The 25756-nt window shown below is 42.2% G+C and overlaps 2 protein-coding genes and 1 long non-coding RNA gene across 5 annotated transcripts; 2 read left to right on the top strand and 1 right to left on the bottom strand.

Moving 5' to 3' along the window:
* Nucleotides 1–8383: 8383 nt before the first annotated feature.
* Nucleotides 8384–11121, bottom strand: LOC142398392 (uncharacterized). The gene is made up of 3 exons (XR_012772787.1): nucleotides 10457–11121; nucleotides 8615–8745; nucleotides 8384–8483 (listed from the first exon to the last, which is right to left on the bottom strand). It is a non-coding gene; the product is annotated as an uncharacterized LOC142398392 (long non-coding RNA).
* Nucleotides 9498–12449, top strand: LOC142398391 (uncharacterized). Of its 3 annotated transcripts, none has more exons than XM_075482367.1 (6): nucleotides 9498–9684; nucleotides 10290–10355; nucleotides 10478–10962; nucleotides 11070–11145; nucleotides 11237–11329; nucleotides 11413–12449. In XM_075482367.1, the coding sequence occupies exons 1-6, from the start codon at nucleotides 9677–9679 to the stop codon at nucleotides 11798–11800; spliced, it is 1116 nt and encodes a 371-aa protein (XP_075338482.1). In that variant the 5' UTR covers nucleotides 9498–9676; the 3' UTR covers nucleotides 11801–12449. The 3 variants fall into 3 exon arrangements, with proteins under 3 accessions (XP_075338482.1, XP_075338484.1, XP_075338483.1); XM_075482369.1 differs by having other exon boundaries at nucleotides 9498–9680; XM_075482368.1 differs by having other exon boundaries at nucleotides 9498–9680; nucleotides 10293–10355.
* Nucleotides 12450–17377: 4928 nt separating this feature from the next.
* Nucleotides 17378–19095, top strand: LOC142398393 (C-X-C chemokine receptor type 4-like). Its single transcript, XM_075482370.1, has 4 exons — nucleotides 17378–17500; nucleotides 17595–17800; nucleotides 17902–18185; nucleotides 18283–19095. Exons 1-4 carry the CDS (start codon nucleotides 17486–17488, stop codon nucleotides 18876–18878), a joined length of 1101 nt encoding a protein of 366 aa, XP_075338485.1. The 5' UTR covers nucleotides 17378–17485; the 3' UTR covers nucleotides 18879–19095.
* The last annotated feature ends 6661 nt before the right edge of the window (nucleotides 19096–25756 follow it).

A 25756-nucleotide genomic window follows, 5' to 3' on the forward strand; every position in this document is an offset into this window, starting at 1 on the left:
CAACTTTCTGACCCCTCACCTGGTGTCATTGATGACCTCATTCAGTCCCTGAAGGATTGTTTGCCGTGGTGACAGAAGTTATATCCAACACGACTCCTGCTCCTCTGCTCACCATTTTCTCTGCATTATCAGGCTGGTCCCCATTAAGCGGCACCATCAACATAGGAACAGCATGGCACAAACCCTCAAACAGGCCGTGAGAGCCAGCGTGAGTGGTTATGAGAAGTTATGATATGTGAGACATCATCCATCAGTTGTGACTGATATGTGTCAGGATGAGCTGCAGTGGAAAAACTGCTCCATGCATTTGTTCCGTCAAAATTGGACTACAGTAATTCTTCATTTTTGGGCTGTCCCACATATTCTCTGAAAAACCTTCAGCTGATCCAAAATGCTGCAGCCAGAGTTCTGATGAGAATTAACAGGAGAGATCATATTTCTCCAGTTTTACCTTCTCTTCAATGGCTCCCTGTTAAATTCAGAATAGAACTTAAGATTCTTCTCCTCACATATAAAGCTCTTAATGACCGAGCTCCATCATATTTTAAAGATCTCATTATAAGATATTTTCCCGACAGAAAAAAATTCGCCCCCAAACTGCAGGTTTACTTGAGGTTCCCAGAGTTTCTAAAAGTAGAATGGGAGGCAGAGCCTTCAGTTATCAGGCCCCTCTCTGTGGAACCAGGTGCCAGTAAATCTCCGGGAAGCTTATAGTTAGGGATGGCTCACCTGAAACATCCCATAATTAAAGGATAAGACCGGTTTTTTGACATTGGGCCCTTGATTTCACATTATAACATGATGTTCTACTCACCCCTGCTTGTTGTTGGTCATTTGGAGCTGTTCCGAAGATATTCGCGAGGCGTCTGGCTGCTCTCTTGAGATATTCGGCCATGAAACGGTTTCCTATGGGCAAGCTTATACAGGCACAAACTATGCTGTTTATAATTTATTAATTACTCTACACTAGCACTGATAACGTGGAGGTGCGTCGCTTACTTAAAAAAATCCGGGTTACTAATTTTGAATTTTAGCCGAATGAATAAATAGGCAGCAGGTCTGTGGGCTGTCTGCGGCAGTAGCACGACGATGACGTCAGTAACACCCACTTTACGACAAAAAAATCAAAATTACAATAACCCGGATTTTTTTAAGTAAGCGACGCACCTCCACGTTATCAGTGCTAATGTACAGTAATTAATAAATTATAAACAGCATAGTTTGTGCCTGTATAACGTTGCCCATAGGAAACCGTTTCATGGCCGAATATCTCAAGAGAGCAGCCAGACGCCTCTCGAATATCTTCGGAACAGCTCCAAATGACCAACAACAAGCAGGGGTGAGTAGAACATCATGTTATAATGTGAAATCAAGGGCCCAATGTCAAAAAACCGGTCTTATCCTTTAAGCTGCTATAGGCAATATTGCAATTGTGATGGTTAAACCTCTGGGAGCTCCTTCTTGTTTAGGGTTTGACTCTAGTTCAGACTGATATTGTTGTTCGATTCTGCCGGAGTAAAGTTCTTTAGACCAGGGGCCCGTTGCACAAAAGTAGGATTTAGACATCCAGGATGAATTACTTAGCCAGGTTCAAGGAATCCCAAACATGGGCGCCCAGGCTTAAGGCTGAGTTATACTTCTTTTAACTGCCCTTGCGCTTTCTTCTTGCGCGTATGTTAATGGCTCGAGACGTTTATACTTCATTTAGCTTTGCCGGCGCTTGCGTGTGCTGCATGGCGATTCACTGCCAGGACAGTGGGTGGAGTAGCGGGTTTTTTCAATGACAAGCCTACTATGATGAAAGGAAATTCACCGCCAGGACCTCTTCGAGTGATTCATGCTTCTTCTTCTTGTAAATAGCCGGTATTTTGTCAGATTTTCAACACCTTGGGGGTCTAAACGACTACTTTCTCGCCTGAAAATGTTTCAAATGTTGCTAAAGTTATATATTTACAGAGTTTATAGCTTAAGCGAAATCAGCTTTTCAGGCTGGCTGATTTCGGCTCGGGCAGGAGTGAAGTGCACTGTGTGTAAACGCTCTGCTTACTGTCTGATCGATGAGTATGTCGTTTTCAAGTAGTAGGCTTGCGTCTTTTCTTGCGTGAAGTTTAGAAAATTGAGGTGACACACGCAAGCTCGCAATGGGGGGCTTGCAACCGCGCAAGGGCTTGCGTTTCTTCTTGCGTCTTGCTTTGCGTCTTGCGTTACCGACTATAAACCAGGCTTTAGTTGGTTGCACAAAGGCCAAGCCAGGATGAGCAGTCACGGATTCATCAAGCCAGGTGAAACCAATCCTGGATAAGTGCTGCACACGGCTTGCTCAAAATAAAACAAAAAGGAAATACTGCCACAGTTAAAAAACAAAGGGAGCAAGGGTGGCAAACCATTGCTGACCACCTGAATGCGTAAGTAGTGCAAAAATACACACTCACCACTCCACTGAAACTATCACAATTAGGCTACAATCCAAATAAAATGTTAATTAACATATTTGTAGGAGGAGTTCTATAGGATTGCAGGGATGAAAAAAAAAATTAAAAATTAAAGTTACAATTACAATGTTAACATTCAGAGTAAGATACTAATTTCATCGTATTACAGGTTTCCTCAATGTCCCAATGTCCTTGGTGCAGTGGACTGCACACCCGGATAGAAATGACATTTGGCCTACTGAAGGCACGCTTTCAGTGTCTGAACCACCTGAGAGTCAGCCCAGACAGGGCATGTGATATCACCCCTGGCTGCTTCACGCTGGTTTGTTTGAGGAAAGCGGGGGGGTGGGGATTCCCAAAGACGTAGGGGGGAGTGTGCTTCGGCTGTGTTTTCCGCACTGGAAACTAGTTCCCAAACCGACATGAGCAAACCAAGCATTCCGTGTAGATTTACACAGTCATTTGCACGCGATGTGAAAGTACACCACTCACACAGTAATTAGAAGGTAAATCAAGTAAATTAATTCACGTTGGGCGAAATATTTCGATTGGCGACGCTAGCATATATGTATTACGCGCAACCAAGCAGTGGTCAGTGCTGTGGAGATTCAGACAATGCCTGGGTCACCAGGAAAACGCTCCCACACACTTATTTATGTCTCGGGAATGCGGGGATACACTTAATTTGGCCTAGGGGTGGCATAGCCCTTTAAGCACTAAAGGGAACCTGAGCATTACACCTATACTTCTCACTAGCTCTGCCCAAAATCTCAGCAGAGGGGTGAAGCTCTCAACTTTAAGCCCCATAAAATGTCAAGACTCACTATACGTGCTATCAAAACTACTGCTGTGAAGAGGATTGATTATGAAATTTCTCCCCACAGAAAGCCAGTGGGCTATTGCTCCCTCAGTCTTTGAGGATGCGTCAGCCCAAACCCTCAGCCTCACTGACGTTCTCCCTCAAGCCCCTCTGTCACCACCTGGCCCTGTGCTCCAGTCAGGGGAGACCTCCAGTGTCTCAAAGGAAGCTGAACTCGGGAATTACCAGCGGCAGACGGAGGAATTTGGCTACCCGGATGACCGGCAAGTGTCTGGACCGGGATCCGCAACTGTGCTCGTGCCACGCTTTGGTGTGGGTGGATCTCCTAACTTTGACTACAGGCTCCTGTATGGCCTGTACCCCTCTGGAACCTACAGCACCTTCAGCCAGCAGCATGAGAAGGGCAAGGACTACTTTCAGGATGTCCACTACTTGAAGGAGCATATTACTGAAGGCCATGGTTCTGGGCAGCAGAAAAAGTTCTTCCCAAGTACCCGCTAGAGCAGAACATGTGCCAAGGGTATGATAAGAGAACAGTACCTGCAAAAGTCTTTATCTCAATGCTTGAACTGTGGTTCTCTGTTTCAGATTGGAAAGCTGAATCCCAACAGGATAAAATTCTTTTTAGTCTTTGAATAAAATCTCGTCAAATTATCTAGCTTCAGGATGATTGACTAAGGGAAACGATGGCCTGTGTACACCCTGTGGGTTCAAGACAAATGGCAGGTATCGCCATACTTGACTCGGACGTTCTGCTTTTGGTTTGAAACATGGCTTCTCAAAGCTCTGCATCTTGAGGGGAATTTCTATTGTGTTGTGAAATGGTTGCACCCTTTGCTCAATTGACCATAGCATTAAGGTCCAGCGTCCTTTACAGCCATTTCTCTAAACCTGTACATGGCAACTGGACACAACCCCTTCCATGCAGTGCACTCTTGAAATTTATACAGCTTTGTGCCACCACATAACTCTGGGCAAAGATTGCTCATTGCCAAGTGCACGGAAGCCAACCAAAATGACGTGCTTGAAATGCTTGTCTGGAGACTTTTCAAATCGTCTGCAGTTAAACTACAGCCAGAGCTACTCTGTCTTAGGCAGTCTGGTCATGTGGTGACATTGCCCAGTTTATTTTTTTCTAAATGGTTAGCCAGTAGGTAATGAAATTCCTCTCTTGCCACAAGCTCAAGTTCTGGGTATCCCTATCCCACTCAACTACTGAGCTTTAATAGGCAACTTGTTGCCTTTCCTCTGTAATGGCTGGTTCTGCAATTGTGCCTACTGATGTTGCATACTCTGAATTTAAAACTTCTAAATGGGAAGTCAACTTTCCTAGTTATCCTGGGTAAGCTTTATCAAGTCCCTGTACAGTTAAAAATGTACATGGTTTACTGAGTACACAAATCTTTAATTTGCTGTTCTGTAACTCACTGAGCTAAGTAACTAACATTGTTTTCCCAGAACCCAGCTCCTATAGCTCAAATATCTGGCCAGCAGTAAAGGTTCATAAGAAATCTAGGAATTATTTCAGCAACTCTTGGCAAGTGGATGTGGTGTTGATGCCATTTAAGAAAAATGACTGTTCTGAAGACTGGTTTGTTAAGAGAATTCAAGCATCAATTTGACTTTAATGTGCTCTTTTCCTGTCTTGTCCACTAATGCTTTTAAAAATATATTTTACTGTTATCTGCAGATGGCTTTTATTCTTTTTGTCCTTTTTAATTGCTATATCAAACATTTTGCTTTGAGGAAAAAATGCTCTAGTCACAAGCCCTGCAAATCCCTGAAATGCTCAGTCATTATGGTAAAATATCTTTTTGTTTTTCCCACACGACACATATCAAACCTGACATGTCATAAATTAATGCGCCTGTCTCCACGGTATCGCATGCGATTCTACCACTGATGCGGTGTTCCTCCATATTTGCACTCGCCTGCACCACATGTTAGATGGGACTGTCATTGAATAGCAGGCTATTTTTGTGATCTTCTCTGTGAAAGGCAGTGTAGATTTTTGCATCATGTCCATTTGCATGGATGTTAAAGAGGATAAGTGATTGTGTTGTGTTTCCCTTCGCCCAACTGCATGCTGACTTCCGGTACCAAAACGGTGACCCTGTGTCCACGCTGACCTGTTTCTTGGACAATGGCCCTTAAAGGATAAGACCGTTTTTTTGACATTGGGCCCTTGATTTCACATTATAACATGATGTTCTACTCACCCCTGCTTGTTGTTGGTCATTTGGAGCTGTTCCGAAGATATTCGAGAGGCGTCTGGCTGCTCTCTTGAGATATTCGGCCATGAAACAGTTTCCTATGGGCAAGTTTATACAGGCACAAACTATGCTGTTTATAATTTATTAATTACTCTACACTGGCACTGATAATGTGGAGGTGCGTCGCTTACTTAAAAAAATCCGGGTTACTGTAATTTTGAATTTTTGTCGTAAAGTGGGTGTTACTGACGTCATCGTCGTGCTACTACCACAGACAGCCCACAGACCTGCTGCCTATTTATTCATTCGGCTAAAATTCAAAATTAGTAACCCGGATTTTTTTAAGTAAGCGACGCACCTCCACGTTATCAGTGCTAGTGTACAGTAATTAATAAATTATAAACAGCATAGTTTGTGCCTGTATAAACTTGCCCATAGGAAACCGTTTCATGGCCGAATATCTCAAGAGAGCAGCCAGACGCCTCGCGAATATCTTCGGAACAGCTCCAAATGACCAACAACAAGCAGGGGTGAGTAGAACATCATGTTATAATGTGAAATCAAGGGCCCAATGTAAAAAAAACGGTCTTATCCTTTAAGCCAACCACCAGCAGGTTACCTCAAAAAAAAAAAAGTTGAGGCTATCACTTGCAGGGAAGTTGTCAGCTTCTTTGGCCTCTTTTGTGTTTTGGATAATTAGATTTGTCCCATTCTATTGAAACTTGAGTATAAATCAGGTCCTACAGCAGCCATATTCTACTTATGATTGCAACAAACATTTTCACTTGGAGTTTAGTTTAAAAACAGTAGCGGCTCATGGTCTGGAAAATAGGCGGGGCAGATGATCTGCGTTATCAAAATGCAAGCTTTTATGGAGCATACGCAATAGGCCAATAGTCTATGCAACCATACGCCACGTGAAAATGAGCGAAGAGAAAGTTTGTGAAAGGAATTAATACTGCCTACGTTTCAATTAGAGGGAAACTTGTCGCAAAGCATTACATGGCTAATTTCAGGGCACAATTCAGATGCGCCTTGCTGGACTCGTTTTTTTGCCTTTTCCGAAAAATGCTTCATGTCACACACACCGACAATGCTCCAACCTAAGCTAGCAGACAAGTAACCTACTGTACATGTACGAAGCTGTCAACACATTGTTTACTGTCTCAACATTGCTTTGCTCATCAAGCTAAGATATTTCATTAAATCACTCCCAGTTTCCCATTTAGCAAAGACTTCGTTCACAATCACTTAAACTTTGTAAGATAGCAACTATAAAGTAAAGTCTTCACCTACCACAAACGTGAATCCGGATCAAACTGCCAATATCCTTCATCAAATCCGACATAGTTATCCGTTTTATCCAAAAAGTTTGTAGGGGAATTTGGTGGCACTGAAGTTCCCCCTGGCTAGATGGGCGGAGTAATATTTCTTAAACCCTTTGAGTCCTTTCCATGTCCAGGGCAGATCATACACCTGCCCCAATAGCATCTATACAGGCGCGCTAAATGTAACATGATATTATACTACGTAGGGGCCTACAGTGATTCTGATTGGTAGAATGTGCTCGAGAGTTCGGCGGGGCCGGGCTTAGCTGAGGGCAGACCAGGCATCTGCCCTGGCCAATGGCCAGATCTAACGTTAAGCAGCCACACTGGAGGTAGGCTATATTTAAGCGAAAATAAAAACAGATTCCACTCGCAAAGTCCGTCACAAGCCACAATATGGTGTAATACGATTCCCACTGTGATTGAAGTTGAAATAAATATTTTATCTATAATTTATAATTATCTATATTTTATCTATAAAAGAAAGGTTGGGGTGTGGAAGGTGGGGCTCTGCCCATCCTGCCCAAATACAGCGGCCGCGGCTGTTTAAAAAGGCATGGATGTTGATCGCTCAAAGGTCATTTAGCCATGAGTCTATTTACATCTGCGATCACGTGTTACAATAACGTGCAAAAAAAACTTGGTCACTTTTAACATAGACATATGTCTGTTAAAGGGATAATCCGGAGTAAAATGCACTTTAGATCAATTTACGGGATGTTGGGAGTCCATACGTTGAGTTGACATCAAAATCATGTCATTCAGATGTGTTTTGAGAATTTCGATTTGACCGTTTTTAGCCAAAAGTCGTTAGCCTGGAAGTGAATGGGGCAAATCATGTCACCGCTACAAAACGCTATTTTTATACCTCTTCTATAGCTCCAAACAACATAACACTTACGTGGTAGTGAGTAGAGGGTCCCTAAAGCCAAACCGAAGTGTCCCGAGGTCTTCATGTGGTCGGATATAGAGTCCAGAATGAATTTAATCAAGCCAGTACCTTTCCGGAAATGTTGCGCTGCAGCTGCCGCTTAAGACCATGGTGAAGTTGGTTTGATATTGGATATTCGACAGATATTCACAATAAGGAAATAAGGTGTCTTTTTTTTCAAACCAATATCAAACCAACTTCACCACGGTCTGTTGTGGCAGCTGCAGCAGCAACATTTCCGGAAAGGTACTGACTAAATTAATTCTGGACTCTATATCCGACCACACGAAGACCTCGGTACACTTCGGTTTGGCTTTAGGGACCCAATGTATATATACATAGACGCCGCATTGACTGATACATGGCGGCCATCTTGGAACAGTGCCACTCGCTCCTACAGTACATTACATCTATGGAGGAATGGTGTTTCTACACAATAAAAGTGATCATAAATCACTCAGTTGTCAAGCTATTTTCACAAGGTTTGTTTGTCAAACAATGATAGACAGACATAAATAGAACGAAAAGAACCCAGAAAACATTCCGGTATATTCAGGTCTTTATTTAAAACATTGCTTGAAGGGTATATATTGCGTTTGAGTATAATATCAATAATTATATTGTTATTACTATAATCATATTATTTTATGGCCATAGCATCCAAAATCAATGTCACCAATCGATATTTTGCCTGGTCTTCCTTGCATGTCCAGCATCATCTTATTGAGGCCAGGCTTCGCATCCACTGAAGTCAGCCACCTTTGAAACATAAAATGTAATAATTCGACCACCCCAACCTCTTCAGAAAAAAACCCAAAATGAACATAAAATAGCATATCTGAAAACTCGAAATGTATCAGAACACAGTGTGTGGTGTGATGTGAGAATACCGTTGCAATGTATGGGGATGCGGGAGAGGAAGATGTTGAGACTCTCAGGAAACTATATGCCTTCGGACCATGAAGGTGTAGCGTGAGGGCAAACTCATGGCCCTTCTTTGCCAAGAGGTATACCCAAAGATCTGAAATTCAGTAAGCATAAACTTATTAGTACGACCCCTTTGAATAAGAAGAAAGAGAGTTTAACACAGACAATAAACATAAATGACCTATTTAAAATGTACAAATTAGTATTTCCATTTCACCTGAGTAGCATTCAAGCCTGGAATGGAAATATATAGTGATGTTTATCACTCACTGATGTAACTGGCCCATATTCTTAATTTCATCCCTCAGTCCCACTGTTTGCACCCTGGATATGAGCTAAGCTGTCCAAGTCTAAGTGACAGGGACATAACACACTACAGTGCGTTTTAATGTGTACTTGTGTGTATTTCAGTGTGTCTAAAATGAGTGGCAGAGAGCAAGGCGATACAGGTTTTAATATGACCAGGGCCTTGATGCTCTCATGTGTTCAAAATATTGCTGTCTGCTGATAACATTTAGTAGAATTTGTACTTGGGTAGTAAAACCAGCTATTTTAAACTAGATACTTGTTTGACGTTTTTAACAAATCAATACGTTTTGGAAATAAGTCCAAAATTCAGCAAGTAATTCCACTTTAAGATTGAGGAGTAACTCTTTCCTTCGTAAGTTCATTCACCACCACTGTCTCTGCTCGCCCTGTTCCAAGATGGCCGCCCTGTGAGCACTCCCCTCTAGTGAGCGGCAGCAGTCAATGCGGCGTCTATGACTTTTAACATTTAAGCGCTTGTCCAGTTGGTGGCGTTAACGTGCCCTTTCGCCCCCAAAAAAACTTTAGAGAAAAGACTCTACAAGTGGAGTGACGAGCACGTTTGACTCGATGCCGAGTCGAGCCGTTAAAAGACTCGAGTATAAGAGCAAAGAATCCTGCTCCATTCGCGCATCTTTCTGTTGATAAGTGTAAATGTCCTCGAGCACACGTCAAAACAGCCTATTTGGTCAACGGTGGTCCCGCGAGCCCATCACTGCATGAGTCAGTAAGCGCGGTATTTTTCCGTAGTTTTAAATGTAAAATGAAAGCAGCTACGAACATGTCAGATAATGAAAAGCGTGAGGGAACAGATACGAAGTAAGTTTTAAAGTCACAACCAAGCTGATGTCCCTCGGCTCGGAGTTCATTGCTTGTTTTCAGCCTTGCTAGATTGACCAGGATGCTAAAATTAGCATTAACAAAAGTAGACTTTTCAGGAATTTGAACAAGTAGCAGTCTGGTGGGTTGAAACATTTATCCCCAGACCCAGCTGTACGAGCTTACAACCTGAATTTGACGTTTTTCAGTCATGTTTGCGAGTTAGTTTGTGCTCAAAGTGTCCTGTCTGATCAGGAGTAGCCCTGGCTCAAAGCTAAGTTTATGGATTCAACAGTAGTCGTTATCATTGTGCCTCTTTAATTTTACACTATCCATCAGTTTTTATATAAAGTGCAGTTGAGAGTAGCGTTTCAGCCCGGAGCTTAAGTCTAGAGAAGCAGATCATCTGCTCACAGATACTTTTTGTCCCTGGTTCAGTGTTTGCAGTGAACATAACTCCTGACGAGTCGTGTGTTATTGAAGTAATCCAATTTTGTCCTCAAATTTTGACAGCAGTTATGACGCAGATGACTTGGATCTATTCTCTTCTTTGCTGTCTGTAAAAGTAGAATATTATAGGTAAGATGACCTTTGAATTAAACACTGCACAAATGTGAAATGGTGAAAATGCAATGTTGTTGCATCTCACAGAGGAGACATAGAGAAATACTTTAACCTGCCTCTGATGCTCGCTGTCGCAGGTCATTTGAGTATCGCCTCAAGTGGAAGGGATCCATGTCTCCCCAACGCATGACCAGACTGTCAAAAGCCTCCAAAAAGAATGTCCAAAAAAATCCCGTGCCGAATGAGGATGATATCAGGCGTAGGCTGAGAGGTCAGAGAGTGAGAGCTTGGCTGGAGGAAACCGGGGCTGATGACTGCATAGTAGACACGGACAAGGGAAAGGACTGTGACATGATCGACATCATAAACGGCGCTTGTGCTGAGGAGCGTGTTGCAGAGCAAGACGGAGGAGAGACCGTAGAGGTAGTTGATAACGGGCTGGATGTGTCGCATGAGGACAGTGGCTCAGAGTGCAGCAGCATAGCTTCTGGTCCCTCCTTCTTACATCATGGCACCTCCAAGAAGCTAAAGCCTTCCCGGGTCCTGTGCTCAGCCTGTCGCAAGCTCCATCAGAAGGCAAAGAGAACAAAGGCACCAGTCAGAACCAATGTCACAGACAATGGTGAGTGCAATCATGGCTCAAAAGTGTGATGCATGGTGCAAAAAAAAAGAAAAACCAACCGCATTCCATGCTCCCATTCATAGCAACTTCTCTTGTTTCCTCATCAGATCCCCAGTCCCTGACATGCGACCAGTGGGTGCTGATCAAAAAGTGGACGCCTCGAAGGCTACCTAATGCAACACGGTAAGAGCAGTTGTGACTGCAGTATCTGTGGTTGCCAGCTTTGAGACGCAAGGCTGGGGCTCAAATTCAGTGCACTTCTTTGTTATTTCAGGAAGCTTTTAAGCCACACACAACTGGAAAAGGACAGAGGGCAACGTCCGGGACAATCATCAGTCTGCTCGAGGCCACACACTTTCCTTCAGAGGTAAGGCATTACATTACATTACATGTCAGATGTGTTTCTCTGTTTTCATGTAAAACGACTCACGCGCTGCGTGATTGTGTCAGGAACCTCAGACGGTGTGCCAGAGAGCCAGCAAAAAAGCAAAGGAAGAAGAACACGAGAAAGCGAACCAGAGATGGCTGCCAGGGTTCCCGTGTTGCCAAGCAGCAGCGTCTCCAAAGCAACAGTCACCGCCAACACATCGATATAAGCCCTATGGATGACAGCCCAAACAGCTGTTTTAGCAGCTGGCGTCGCAACAGACAAGACATCCACAATCGGGCCGATGCAGATTTGACGGCTGAGGTGATTCCGTCATCCGTAACCCGGGAAACCACCAAGGCAAAAGATATCCGAGCCAAGCGGGTGGTGCCGAAGAAGGCGTGCGGATTCGCAGACCTGCTTGCTCAGTTGCGAGGCAACAGCAGCGTGATCGTCAGAGAAACCCGTTAGCCAGGTGACTCCGACGTTTCCCTAACCGAACTGAAGATTTCGTGTAGGGACCTGCTTTTACTGTTGAAGTTTTGTTGGAGTTTGTTTAATAGCTCTTTCGGTTCCACGTTCCTGGACTTTCTTGACAAAGCAGTTCCGCGTGATTTTTTTAAATCTTTTTTTATGTATCCTTTCCAAATAGGGTTGATTTGAAGTTTCATACAACTGTGAATAAATGTTTTATTTTTTACATGTATTTTACTACATGCTCTAAAAAGATGCTTCTAGAATGCATTATTATTGAAATATACCAGAAAAAACACCGTTATAGATGTGTTTCGGAAGGAAATACTAAAAAGCAGCCTCAAACTCTTTTTTTTTTTTCTGCACGTGGGCTACTTTCCCACAATGCAATGCATTGGGGATCATAACTCACTGTGTCAAAAACAAAGACACTCAGGATCACATCACAGTGGAAGCAAAATTGTAAGGTTCAAACACACCACTTTGCAGGTCAGAGATAAAAAGAAAAGAAAAAACTGTCTGCTAAGTGAACCATGACGGGTCACTGATGGCACAAAACCACAAGATTTCAGAAATGTTCTCGTTATTCTCCCAGAAGTGTTAGTTATGTTGATGGGGCAGAAATTAAAATGCATTTGACACTTTGCTTGATGTGTTCTTTTTTTCAAGTGTTGTTTTAGAGACTTATCAGAACTTTCTTAACAATATGTTATATAATGTTGGGAATTTAATATAGAAAAAGCTGCAAAGGGAAATGTACTGGGAAAGGGAAAGCGGGCTGCTCTCACTCACCCTCCTGTCCACGTTTATTTATCCATCCGTTAATTTTCCACATCCGTTTATTCAATTCAGGGTTGTGTCGGGGCTGGAGCTCATCCCAGGGTCCCATAAGACGATCGACGGGGTACAGTCCATTACAGGGCCTCATTTGGTTGCACTGATCCAATTTAGTGGGAATAAAACTAGGTGCAGTCATACGGTTTATGTTTTTAAATATAAACCCTCCTGAGTGAAATGATGCAGAAACACAGCAGGCATGATGTCCTGTTAAAATTCTGGTAAGAGTAAGAAAATAAGCCGGAGTGCTTCCCTTATTATTCAACATTCAGAAGGACATTCGATTATTTTCATTCAGTAGTACAAACTGGGAAGTATGTAAATAAATATGATAGGATGTGATCGTGATATATTTCACCTTAAGGCCCCCTCTCCCTTTTTCCTTTTACCTAAAATGTGGCAATGTGGAAGTAATCTGTATGAAGTGACACAGGCCCACAACCTAACTAAGAATAAGTGTTCAGATTCTCCTTGCAGCAGGGTTGTCTTCTCCCAAATCCTTTGGGATTTCTCCTCTCACTTTTCCTTAACTTTGTGACATTTTCCAAAGGGGTCACGGAAAAGTGCTGAGGAGAAAAAAAATTATCGTTAGGTATTTAAGATATTTAAATTTCATTAGGTCATTTTCAGACCGTCCAGCTATACCCCAAGTGTTGCTTTGAAAGTTTCGGCTGCAAGGAATTGTGGGACAGTGTTTCCTTTCCTTTCATGATGCACGGTGCCATGTATCTCATGATGAAAGGAAGCACTGAAGCTCCTTTCCCTAACGTTTAGAGAATTTAGCTCTTATCATGGCTGCAACTTACCGAAGACGTTTCCAGGTCAAACGTTTTTCTAAACACTTAGCCACATTTTGATATGTTTAATTGGTAGTGACAGAGTTTGGATTTGGTCTCATGCAACACCTTTCAAAACCCTGGTTACTAAGATTAAATTAAAAAACACGGGCAGAAAGATACAAGCAGCCCGGCGAAACGCCACGAAACAGAACCCTAAGCAAGTTAGAGACTGAAATCTTTGAAAATAGATGGGTCTTCAGCTGTGATTTAAAGCATTTAAGAGAGTCCCACAGTCTGCGAACTGGGACAATGAAAAAAAAAAAAACACACAGAACGACTAGTTGGCCTTGATCAGAAGATCTGAGGGGTCTACTGGGAATATGCAGAGTTGAAAATACACCCATTTATTCTGGAGCCGGGACGCTTGCTCCTTTGGAAACAAAGAGGAGGATGCTAAAATTAGCCAGTTAATTTTGAGAACCAGTGCAGTGGCATGAGAAGCGGGGTGATGTGAGAGTGATATGGGGCCTCGGTCGACATTGTTGCAGCAGAGCTTTAGCCCTACAGGAGCTTAGACAGGAGTAAGGAGTGACATTTGTCGTAAGTAAAAAAAAAAGAAGAAACTATCATTTCCAACTGCCGAAAAGATGAAAAGGCAGATTTTTTTACAATGTTTCTCATAAAAATATCTGAAGTCAACTGTCGAAAGCGACACATTTTTAGCAACTTATTTTGTATTCAGGTAATGAGCCGAGGCATTAGAGGAACATGATCCGAGGTAACAATCAAACCTGACACCACACTGATTTTAGCTTCCATCCAGTTGCTAATCTCAGGCCAAACAATTGTGTACTTGAGTTGCATTTGAGAGGTCTCTTGTTTGTGATTTGTAAAGCTTTGTATCATCAGCATAACAAAGACAGAACACATAACCGAAATGTTTAATCAAGTTTCCTAAAGAAAAAAACGGGGTATAGATCCCCTGGGCCACCCCGTAGGTCAGAGGCACTAAAGATGCTCCATCATAAGCTGCAACACAAAGCTTTTAGTAAAGATATGTAAGAAGTAAACCTGACCCATTATTCTGATCAATGACTGGGAAAAAAAATGTGTGTGAGCATCAGTATCAAATGCTGCAGAGAGAAATCTAATGAACCAAAATGACACCATTATCTAAGTGCATGGGACCATCATTAGCTGGCTCATATTGCATCAGCGCCTACGTGTGTCTTGCAAAATTACTTAAAAGTGTAACGTAAAGAGAAGCAAATAGCTGCATGTCACGTAAAAAGCGTTCAAAATCAGATCACAGTGCACCTCTGGAAGATCAATTTGATGCACTGTGCCATAGATCAATTGAATCCATTTCTGCTGATAAGTTTTGGATGAAAGCCATCTTCTGAAAACATGCTCACGTCTTGACTCCAGTTATTTGGTGTCATCTTTACAGGCCTGCAGTCTGTGTGGTTGGATGCATTTCCTTAAAGACTCACTCGGTGGCGCCATCTCCTTCCACAGTCACAATCCGACATTTACCAAAGACAAAAAAAAAAAAGAAAGCCCATCAGTCTGGCCAAAACAAACAGCCGCCATGCAATGTAAAAATACATTTAAAAAAGCAGATGAGAAAAATAAGGAAGTGATTCAATGCCAGCATGTTAGTTGGGAAGGGACAAGACTGAGAACATTGTGAAATGTTAAAAAAAAACTAAAAACACAACCAATGGATAATCTTAACTAATTAAGTTAATTGGGAATGGGTCAGCAGCTATTAAGACCATCACACATGGAGGACACAACAGCCTCTCCTCTGATTTTATCACTCTAAGAACATCCACACATAGAATCACTGGAGGAGTGTCTCGGGGTGACTGTATTATTCCATTAAAAAAAAGTGCCTTTAGACAGTCAGCTTTTTCTGTTAAAGCTTCTCACGAATAGAATACCATTCCCACAACAATTAGAGACATCAACACGTATAAATGATTTCGCGCTCATTTTAAACAATGGCTGATCAGTAGTGGGAGTTGTCAACATTAAACCCCTGCTGCTGACATAACGTCTTTTACTTTTGAATGTGTGATTTTCTTTTTGACCTAGTGTAAACCTCTTGTTTTTATGATTTTATCAGCACTGTTTGTTAAATTATCATGCATCTACCAAATGCTTTAATCGGTTTTATCAATGCTTGATACTTATTGATGATTTTATGTTTTTATTAAACGCTTTGCTGCTACATGCTCTTAAAGAATAGTTATGCTGATCCTCAGAACTACTTATACTTGTATCTTATTATTTCCTACCATCATTGTTGCTCTCTCTATTAGGAACTTACACTGTTTTAATATGTCGTTCTTAATTTTTGATGATTTTATTGATTTAACTTTCCATGTTTTTTTAGGGTGCCATTGTACAACCAGGACAACAGATTAAAACTAGCCTTTGGCTAACTCTGGCATGTTACAGGTGTACTGTTATTAATAAACACTGTCCTGTTAATAAAATTGAATTGAATTGAATTGAACAGTCACCCGAGCATGTGTTTCTCATTATCAGGACACGTTAGACAAGTCGCAGCAGGACAGGTGCAGGTGTGATCTACGCTCACCGATGAGTGTTTCACAGAAGCGGGGGGGGGGGCGCTGGCACAGCTCTGCGTAATACAGCTTTTAATCAAGGTGATTGTTTACAGCTGTGTGACCCCTGTGTGTAAGCGTCAAACAGAAAAAAAAGTTTGCTCCTGCTGAGTTGAAGCAGATCACTGCGGGAGCCTCTTCCATTTGAGGTTATGTGGAAAATGTTGCTTCATGTTGCCCAAAATTAGGACTATTTACATCAATCCACATGCCCCCCACCCCCCCCCAAAAAATAACTGCAGAGTTTAGACAGCATTGTTATTTTTTGAGATGGTTGTGCTGATATTGGTGAATGTTGAGGAAGGGTGGGGAAAGTGAGAGGCAGATAAGGGCCCGGGGTTTCAGTCTTGACACTTGTAACAGTTTTTCTAGAGTAGATTTACTGTTTACTTTGGGGATTAGTGAATTGGGAGAGGATGGGGATTTAAAGTCAGAACAGTCAGGAAATGTGTCCGCTGAGACGCTCGAGTTTCCATCAGTCGTAGATGACAGAGAGGGATATAATCCATTAACAATGTGAGCACATTTTAAGGGCTTTTGGAACGTTATTAGTCAAATTTAAAACGCAGAGGAGCAGGGCCACATAACATTTCCCTTTTCATTGTTCAACCTTTATCTGTGTTCAGTTTTGAATGTTTTTCATCTGAATTAGATTTTTCATGTTTTCAGATTTGATCCTTTCATTAAATTGGTTTATTAAAGAAAATGCTAGAAATGAATTATAGCACCGTAAAAGTCCACGATTACTCTGCTGGCTCATTCTTGCTTCAAAGTGTTGAGACCTGAGTTTGAGACCGACTCTTAGCTGCTCTGAAGTGACTCACTGATATCACAAACACACACTTGATGCTTCACTGACAGAGAAAGATCAGAAGGAGTCTCGCAGCCTGTTGTTTACCAAAACTGAGCAGAGGAAGGCTGATAGTCATCTCACATTCATTCAAAGAAAAAACAACTCTGTCTCCTCTCTACGTGTCCTTGTGTGTCTCCCATACGAGACCATATGAACATGCTTAGTGACGCACAAAGGACGAGTAGGTTCACACTCCGGTGGGAACTCTTACTCCTGCTGCTTGTCCTCATTTAACCAAGCGTGGAGTTTGGAAATATATACACACAAACACGCACATTACATTGTCTGATTCTCATTGGCTTTCTTTCCTATTGCCAATTGGTCCTGATGACTACAAAGCAGAGGTCTCAGGGTTTACACAATTCAAACGGCACGCACGTACGCACACACATGACGACGCAGTATCCTGTGATAGATCCACTATCAGCACCTGACACCTCGAAAACAGGAAAAAGGTTTCAGCAGGCTCACAGATGTGTTGGAGTGTTTGGGGGAGGAGCATGGACACAACTATAAAACCCCACAGACTGAAGTCTCAGCTTCACTCTACTAAGAAGGGAGAAGCACTGTCTCCATCATGTCCTACTATGAGGTAAGGGTGGTCTGGCCAAACACTGCAGCTTTCATGGAAGTTCTCCAATATGTGAGTGCCTTTTCCTTCATCATCCTCTGCCATCTCTTTCTAGCATATCTTCTTTGACTACGACAATGAGACAGGCTCTGGCTCTGGCTCTGGAGAGGAGGGAGTGGAACTAGATGAGCCGTGTGATGTGGAACACTTGATGACAGCTGAGCTTCAGCAGGTCTTCCTTCCTGTGGTCTACTCTCTCATCTTCATCCTGGGCATCACAGGAAACGGCCTGGTGGTCATAGTTCTGGGCTGTCAGCGCAGGTGAGGATTGAGAGGATTGACGTTGGGAGCTTTGACATTTGTAGTGCGAGGTAAGAAGTGACCATGAGAATGATTGGATTTTTTCTTTTCTTTCTCTGAAGGTCTAAGTGCAGCCTCACGGATCGGTACCGCCTCCACCTCTCTGCTGCTGACCTCCTTTTCGTTCTGGCGCTCCCGTTCTGGGCAGTAGACGCAGCCCTGGCTGATTGGCGGTTTGGAGCAGCCACCTGCGTTGGTGTACATGTGATCTATACTGTCAACCTGTACGGCAGCGTGCTCATCCTGGCATTCATCAGCCTGGACCGCTACCTGGCAGTCGTCAGAGCCACGGACACCAACACCGGTGGTCTGAGGCAGCTGCTGGCACACAGACTGGTGTATGTAGGTGGGTAGCTAAAGACTGATCTGCCTTCTCGTCTCTTTTCCTCTGACACCTCACACCTGTGGTGCCTTACCTCTCTTTATCCTCTTCCTGTCTGCAGGTGCTTGGCTCCCCTCTGGCCTGCTGGCAGTGCCAGATTTGATATTTGCCCGAACTCAGGAAGGAGGAGAGGGATCCACTCTGTGCCAGCGATTCTACCCTGCAGATAATGCCCCTCTCTGGGTTTCAGTCTTCCACCTGCAGCTGGTCCTGGTGGGTTTGGTGATCCCCGGCCTGGTCCTCCTTGTGTGTTACTGTGTCATTGTCACAAGGCTGACACGAGGCCCGTTGGGGGGCCAGAGGCAGAAGCGGCGGGCAGTCCGGACCACCATCGCATTGGTGCTCTGCTTCTTCGTGTGCTGGCTCCCCTATGGAACGGGCATCTCTGTGGACGCTCTGCTGCGCCTGGAGGTCCTGCCGCGGAGCTGCAGACTGGAGGCTGCTTTAGGCTTGTGGCTTGCGGTGGCTGAGCCCATGGCATACGCACACTGCTGCCTGAACCCGCTACTCTACGCATTCCTCGGGGCCGGATTCAAGAGTTCAGCCCGCAGAGCCCTCACTCTGAGTCGGGCTTCAAGTTTGAAGGTTTTACCCCGGAGATGCCCCGGGACCTCTACGACCACAGAGTCCGAGTCATCCAGTTTACACTCCAGCTAGTGTCTCCTTGTAATGCTGCCCTGTGTGTGTGTTTGTGCGTACTGTACATACTGTAATATATGACAGAAAGTTTACACAAAGTATCTGATAAAAAGAAAAGGAGCAGTCTGCTGGACCATGACTTGTCTTCTTCTTCTTCATTTGTAAATAGTGTTGATATGCAACTGTGCTCATATACATGTTGTACATGTTTGTAATAAAACACACTAAATACTCATGTTTGTGCTTCTCTGTATTTTTTTCTTTTTGCTTCCTGACTGAAACTGAGAATTCCCGGCTTGCCCTTCAATCACTCAAGCGCAGCTAATGCCACGCTTACAAGCTCCGATAAGAATTATCAACTCTCCTAAATGCACAAATATCTCCAGTCCCGTGCCAAGCTCAATAATGACAGAAGGGATGAAGGCGTTTTATCACAAAAAACACACTGTAAAGGAACAGGAAAGGTGGAAAGGGAAGAACAACAAGCCTGAATCAAAGATATTTCTCTTTAATTGCCAGTGAAAAGCTGCCCTTTTCTTAAACTTCAAATCATAATTGTCCTTTGGAAACAGTACTGAGGAACTTGTCGTTTTCCGTGTTTTGTGGAAAGCCAATCGTTCACAATGTGAGATCAGAGAGGGGGGACAAAATAGCAGAAAGGTGTATAATCTTATGAACCATCAGCTTGTCTCCTGTATTCATTATCATTCAGCTGTGTGGCATCTGTATTTACTGATCCAGAGCGTGAACACAGCACGTATCTTTCGAAAGATGAAACCGTGCCTGAGTCAGGATGTGCAATAGCCAGGTGTTTCAGTCTGTGTGCGTGAGATATTTTTTTTGAGGGGGGTGTAAATTAGATTTATGTTGACGATACAAACATTTTTTGTTTCTTCTACGTGAGAGAAGAGGAAGCATGAAGGGGTTCGTTTCCAGCACGTTAATGCACACACATACAAAACAGCTCTTCCCACATACCTACTTCCATTTGGAAGTGAGAGAAACAGAAGCTGGAAGTTTACTGTGTCCTGTTTCCTGGAGCAACCATGAGAGGACGAAGAGAAGATGAAGAGGAGAGCTGTGCGTGTGAGAGAGAGAGCTCAATGCCACAAAGAAAGGTTGACTCTTTGTAAGTGGATACTACTATATCCAGCTATGAAGTGGCTTGTATACGTATAGAAACATATGTATATATAAGTGTATGTGGAAAACACACTTACCTGGTGCCTTTTCAGTTTCGCCATCCTTCCTTCCTTCCCCCAACCCCCCTTCAACACATCCACAGATACATGCACAAAAAAAAAGAAAAAAAAAGAAAATGCACATACATGCGCGCACACACACACACACACACACACACACACACACACACACACACACACACACACACACAATTCACTTCTATTCATAGTGTATTCAAAACAGGAAAGACTTCCTGCAGCTCATTTTAGGAAAAACAAGCAGCTAAAACAATTAAACATACAAGCAGCTCTGAACCCACCAACACAGAGAGCTGTGGCTCCAGTAACACTGAAGGATCGTTCTCATCAGGTCTCATTCAGCGTCACATATAACCAGGTGTGTGTCAAACAAGTAAATGAACAATATCACGCTTTTTCCTGGCGTTTAGTCTCCCACAGCCTCTGAGCTCGACCTGCACCCATCGTCTTATCATTCTGAAAAGGTCAAACAAATTAAAGAAAAAAGAAAGACGGAGAAAAATAGGGTCTGTCCATCTCTGCCACCCAGTCTGCAACGTCACAACAACAATGGATTGCTAAGAATGATGGACAGATAATCTCAGATAGTCTCCAGAGGATGAGTGGCAGAATTGTCATCTTGTGGCTTATGGTGTCATCAGCCTCAGTATGGGTGGATATTTCATTTGGAGAAGGGAGATAGCAGAAAATGATTGAAGAAGAAATGTTGAATGTTGCTTCCATAGTTTTTAAGCCTCATTCAATGTGCTACTGTCTCCTTTTCCGTCATTTGAAGTCTCAGTATTTCTCTCTGATTCGGATCCTTCCACCCGTCACTGAATCTGAACATCGTTCCACCTAAAATAGACTTCAGATGTTTTCGATAACGAGAACTACCAAGCGCATCATTCAGCATAGCACTAAGACTGCTGCCATTCCATTTCACAACTCTGCCTGTAAAATAGATCAGCACCTTAACACAGATAAAAGATGAATAAACTGACCTGAGAATCTCTGTCTGTCTGAGTCTCTGTGCTGCTTTCTCCAAATGATACCATCATAAAATGTTTTCATGTTAACTTCACTCTTTTCCTGTGAAGACTTTATTAGACTTCCCTTGATATCACTAGGGACAATTTAATAGATGTTTTAGTGCACTGATGTTTCTTTTTCTGCTGTTTCAACAGACTGCCTAACAAATGGACACAAACACACATAACTAAAAAAGGCAACACTCCTTAACTGAGCTAAAGCGAATGAGTTCAGCGTTTAGCGTTCTTTATGCTGCAGATCTCTGTTTTTCAGTCAATGCGTAAAAAGTCCAGAATGCAATGAAACCAACAAGAAACATCAAATGTTTTAATCAGGAGTCAATTATGGTCAACAAAATGGCAGCTACCCAATATACAGCTAAAAAAGAGTATGCTTAAAACCTAACTGGGGTAACCATACTAACCTTATCATGTATGTATATATATATATATATATATATATATATATATATATATATATATATATATATATATATATATATATATATATATATATATATATATATATATATATATGTGTGTGTATACATACTTGCATTTGATGAGGTATCCAAAGCACCTTTTGTTGGACGCTGAACATCTGTAGTTTTATGCAGACCCAAATCCCAGCTTAGTGTAAGTGTGATCAGATTCCCGTTGCATTTTCCAACAAGGTTGAGGACAAGACTGAAGGAAAAGACAACAGGAGTTCACTTTTGACTATCTGACCTCAACCAACAATGCCTTGCAGACCGTTGCTCATCCAACACTTGGACAGCATATGGACACAGCTATGGTTTTTAGCTTGTACTTAAACTTTTAATCAAATCTGAAATTCCAAATCAGAGTCATTTATGTGTTAGACGTCATGTGTGTTTTTTCCGCATGTCCGTTTCCGCATTAGGGGAGCTCAATCTCCGATTTTTTTTTAGTTCAGTACACTCTTCATCCACTCCAATAAAGCCTGGCCAAGCATACGCCATTTACTATTTGACATCTCGATTGTTTCAGTGCAGTGTGAGGTCTCCTTACTGACCCTGCCAGTCAGGGAAAACCCATTGTTTGTCCTGAGAATACTACTTTGTGGTCTTGTCGCTATGTTTAAAACAACGGCCCCGGTGTGGTGATCTGAATTTGGCGATTTGTGGACAAGTAAGGTTGTAATTCCTGCTCTGTTTACCCAGTTTAGTTTCAGATTTAGAGCACGGGACTTTGCTGCCAAGACAATGATGATGTGTCACTCACTGAATACAAACAAACCAGGAAACAGCTCTTTTGAAAATGTTTTTTCTATCTTCATATCCTTCTTCTCTTAATAATGTTTGCACCCATTGTATTGTTTTTCACCTGTGACCACAAAACTGCACCATCAAAGCTTTCTTACTGCACAAGCAGGGTTCGAGTCTGTATACAAGAGTGTAACTACAGGCAGTGTTTTATCTGTACTTGCCTCCTTTGTCTGAATCTGAATGCATCTTACTACTACTCAGTGCAACGCTTTTTCTCTCATTTGTAGAACATAACTGTACCTTTATACATGTTTTGGGTACTTAATGCTGCTTGTATTGCTACACCATACTTGGCTCTGATGTTGGTTCGTGTGAGTATGTATCTGTCTGTGTGTGTGTGTGTGTGTGTGTGTGTGTGTGTGTGTGTGTGTGTGTGTGTGTGTGTGTGCCTACAGATGGTCGGGTCCCCTCATATTCAGACAAACTGAGCTTCCTGCTGCTGAACAATTGTGGGAACGCCAGAGGTCAAGACAAAAGGAGAAATAAAGAGACTGGGTTGCATCCAAATGGCCTGCAATAACTTCCTGCTTTGTTCCTGGTGGGTTCATACAATGTGACAGGTGAAACCAATAGCCTGCCAACAGTGTTTGTATTGGCCGCAGCAGGTGTAGGCGTGAGAATGATGTGGGGGAGAAAAATCAGAAACAGTCATCCCCGTTGCAGAGCAGCAAATCAGTGTTTAGCCTCCCAGATGGTCCTGGGAGGGTTGCCCATTGAGGCTAACTGCACTTTTTTTTTTTACTCTGTTTTATTTTTAGTTGGCTGCCTTCTGTCTGAAAGCCAGAAGGTAAAACTTTGAGATATCCCTCTCTTTATAACGACTTAGGGTGTCATCATCATCATGATCATCATGTGGTTTCTCACTTTTTCTTAAACCGTCTCATTCAGGGGTCAAACACATCCCACATGCTGTGAAAAAAAACATCTTCATGTAAAGCTTTAGACAAAAGCTCTCCAATGAATGTCAAGGAGTTTGGTAGTTGAATTTGGTAGTTGAATCTGCAGGGGTCAGTTGAACGGCGGATTGCAATTATTCCTGTTCTTCCACTGATGAAACTGTGGACTCACTGCAGCGGTTAGAACTGATCTGTGTTCAAAATGATAACAGCTGCTGTTCTCAGCAATACAATGAAGGTACAAAGTACAAAGCAACCACCATGAAAGTGCGACAACGGTGGCCGGGCAGACAGACCAGCAAGTTAGACTGGTTATTTGCAACGTGGACGGATTAAGACCGTTGGGATAAAAACCGGAAACAATCAGGAAAAAAACATACAAAAAACAGAAAGACAGAAAGACTAAACAAACTGCATTCTAAGCTGCACAGATGCATAAAACGTAAAAAATGAATGGACAAATATGCAGCCACCCCCACTATATCTGCAGAATATCAAGCAGGAATGACAAAATGAAAATTATTACAACTGTGCACATCAAACAAATACAGAGAAACATTTGTCTGTCGTGTGGAGTTGTCTCACTCTGCTCTCTGTGTGAAACTACAGTGTAACTCTGCAATCTTCACCAGGTATGATAAACATGTTTATGGCTATTGATACTTTTAAATATCATCTGCAAATATATGAGGGGTCATGTGTAGAAATCGATTATATACACTGCCATTAAATATATAGTTATAGTTCAACTTTAGCACCTGGCAATACATCACAACAAAAAGCTCCTGTGGAGTTTTTCAAGTGGTTTCAGCCAGAATGATAGGCGCGTTCCCACTGTAGGATGTTTGTCACCCCTGATGTAGGCCGAGTTTAGAACTGAAATTATAGACGGAGATATGAGCGTTCACTGCCATCTAACGGTCACAATCTGGAACTGCAACTCTTCCCAGTTTGTAGTTCCCAGTCATAAATTAAATGTAAAAATGGCTGCATTATAAACAATTAGCAACTCTGGAACTGTTGTTATTTACTACAATTATCATTTATAATGACTTACATATACAGTATATATATATATATATATATATACTGTGAGATTCTTTGCCACTTTTCTCTGACAGGATTTCATGTACTAATATCAGACACCTAATAAATAGAGTATGCTTGTCGCATAAACTTTGTTGCACACTTTGTATATAGATTACAAAGTGACATTTATAGATGTGGTTTGTAACTTTTTCAATCTGCAAAGCAAACAAAAAACAGGTGTGAGGGTTCTAATAGACGTCTATGAGCTGTTAGCAGTTCCTCTGAATCACGATTCCCCTTTTAAAGCATCCACATGGTTTCATTTTGACAAACATTTTAGGATCACCACTGGCAAATCACTTGATAGTTCACTAAATACAAAGATGACTTGTCTAATTCTGTGCATAAGAAACTTTGTTTTCTGTCATTTCCTCATTTATCCTGATCCATTTTTGGACCTTTGGAAAGGCCTAACCCCTGGATTGGGAACCAATATGACAATCAGCCTTAATGTCTTCCTGATACAACACAGTAAAGTTCTGCTTACACTTGCAGTAATTAAAATACCTTAACAAAACTTTTCTTACAATCGTGTACCATTCTCCAACAATGACTGGAATGGCTGTCATGGAGTCACAGCCTGTTTTAAATCACTTTGACCCAGATCCATTTATTTTCTACTCAGCCGTTTATTCATAGATTTACTCGAACATTTTGGGCCATGTTGCATGATCCACCTCTGCTTCAGTTTCAATTTTTTGGATATATGGTGTCGTAATTTCCTCAAGCATGCTCTGATACAGTAAAGAAGTCTTTGATTTTTAATTAAAAATTTTGAGTCTTCTGTAAAAAGCTCATTGTGCTCTGGCGGTTTCGCCCTGATGTTCTGTTTTTGACTGTAAATGTTTCCTCTTTGCATACCTCCCATGAAGCTCAACCTTGTGTGGTCTCTTACTGATGGTAAATGCATGTACTTGGACATCAACCATGGCGAGAACTTCCTGTAAGTCTGGTGATGGTATTCTAGGATTGTTGGAGACTTCTTTAATCGTTTTGCGGTCAGCTCTGAACATGCTGTAATGGACTGACTAGGCAAACTTGGCAGTCAATTTAAATGTTCCCATCTTTTAAATTTCTTCCTGGGACAGTGAGATGGCTGATTAATAATTATTTGGAGATCTTTTTAAAGCCGTTCGTAGACTCCTATGCATCTACAATCTTCTTCCCGTAGGTCTCCTTGCCAAAGTGATAATACAAGCAGGAGCAAACTCAACTAAATGTTCAGGCTCTTCCTAAAATTTCTGTTATGACATTTAAACGATTTGTATTTGACAAAGTATACCTGAATGCAATTCTGGGCATTTGAAGTAATACTGAAATTTGGGGCATCCTGACCTTTTCCCCTCAAGAAAATGCTTTCCTACTGATTATATTGTCAATATCATTCTTAAA

This window comes from Odontesthes bonariensis, chromosome 14, assembly GCF_027942865.1.
Source record: "Odontesthes bonariensis isolate fOdoBon6 chromosome 14, fOdoBon6.hap1, whole genome shotgun sequence".
Classification (NCBI taxonomy): Eukaryota; Metazoa; Chordata; class Actinopteri; order Atheriniformes; family Atherinopsidae; genus Odontesthes; species Odontesthes bonariensis.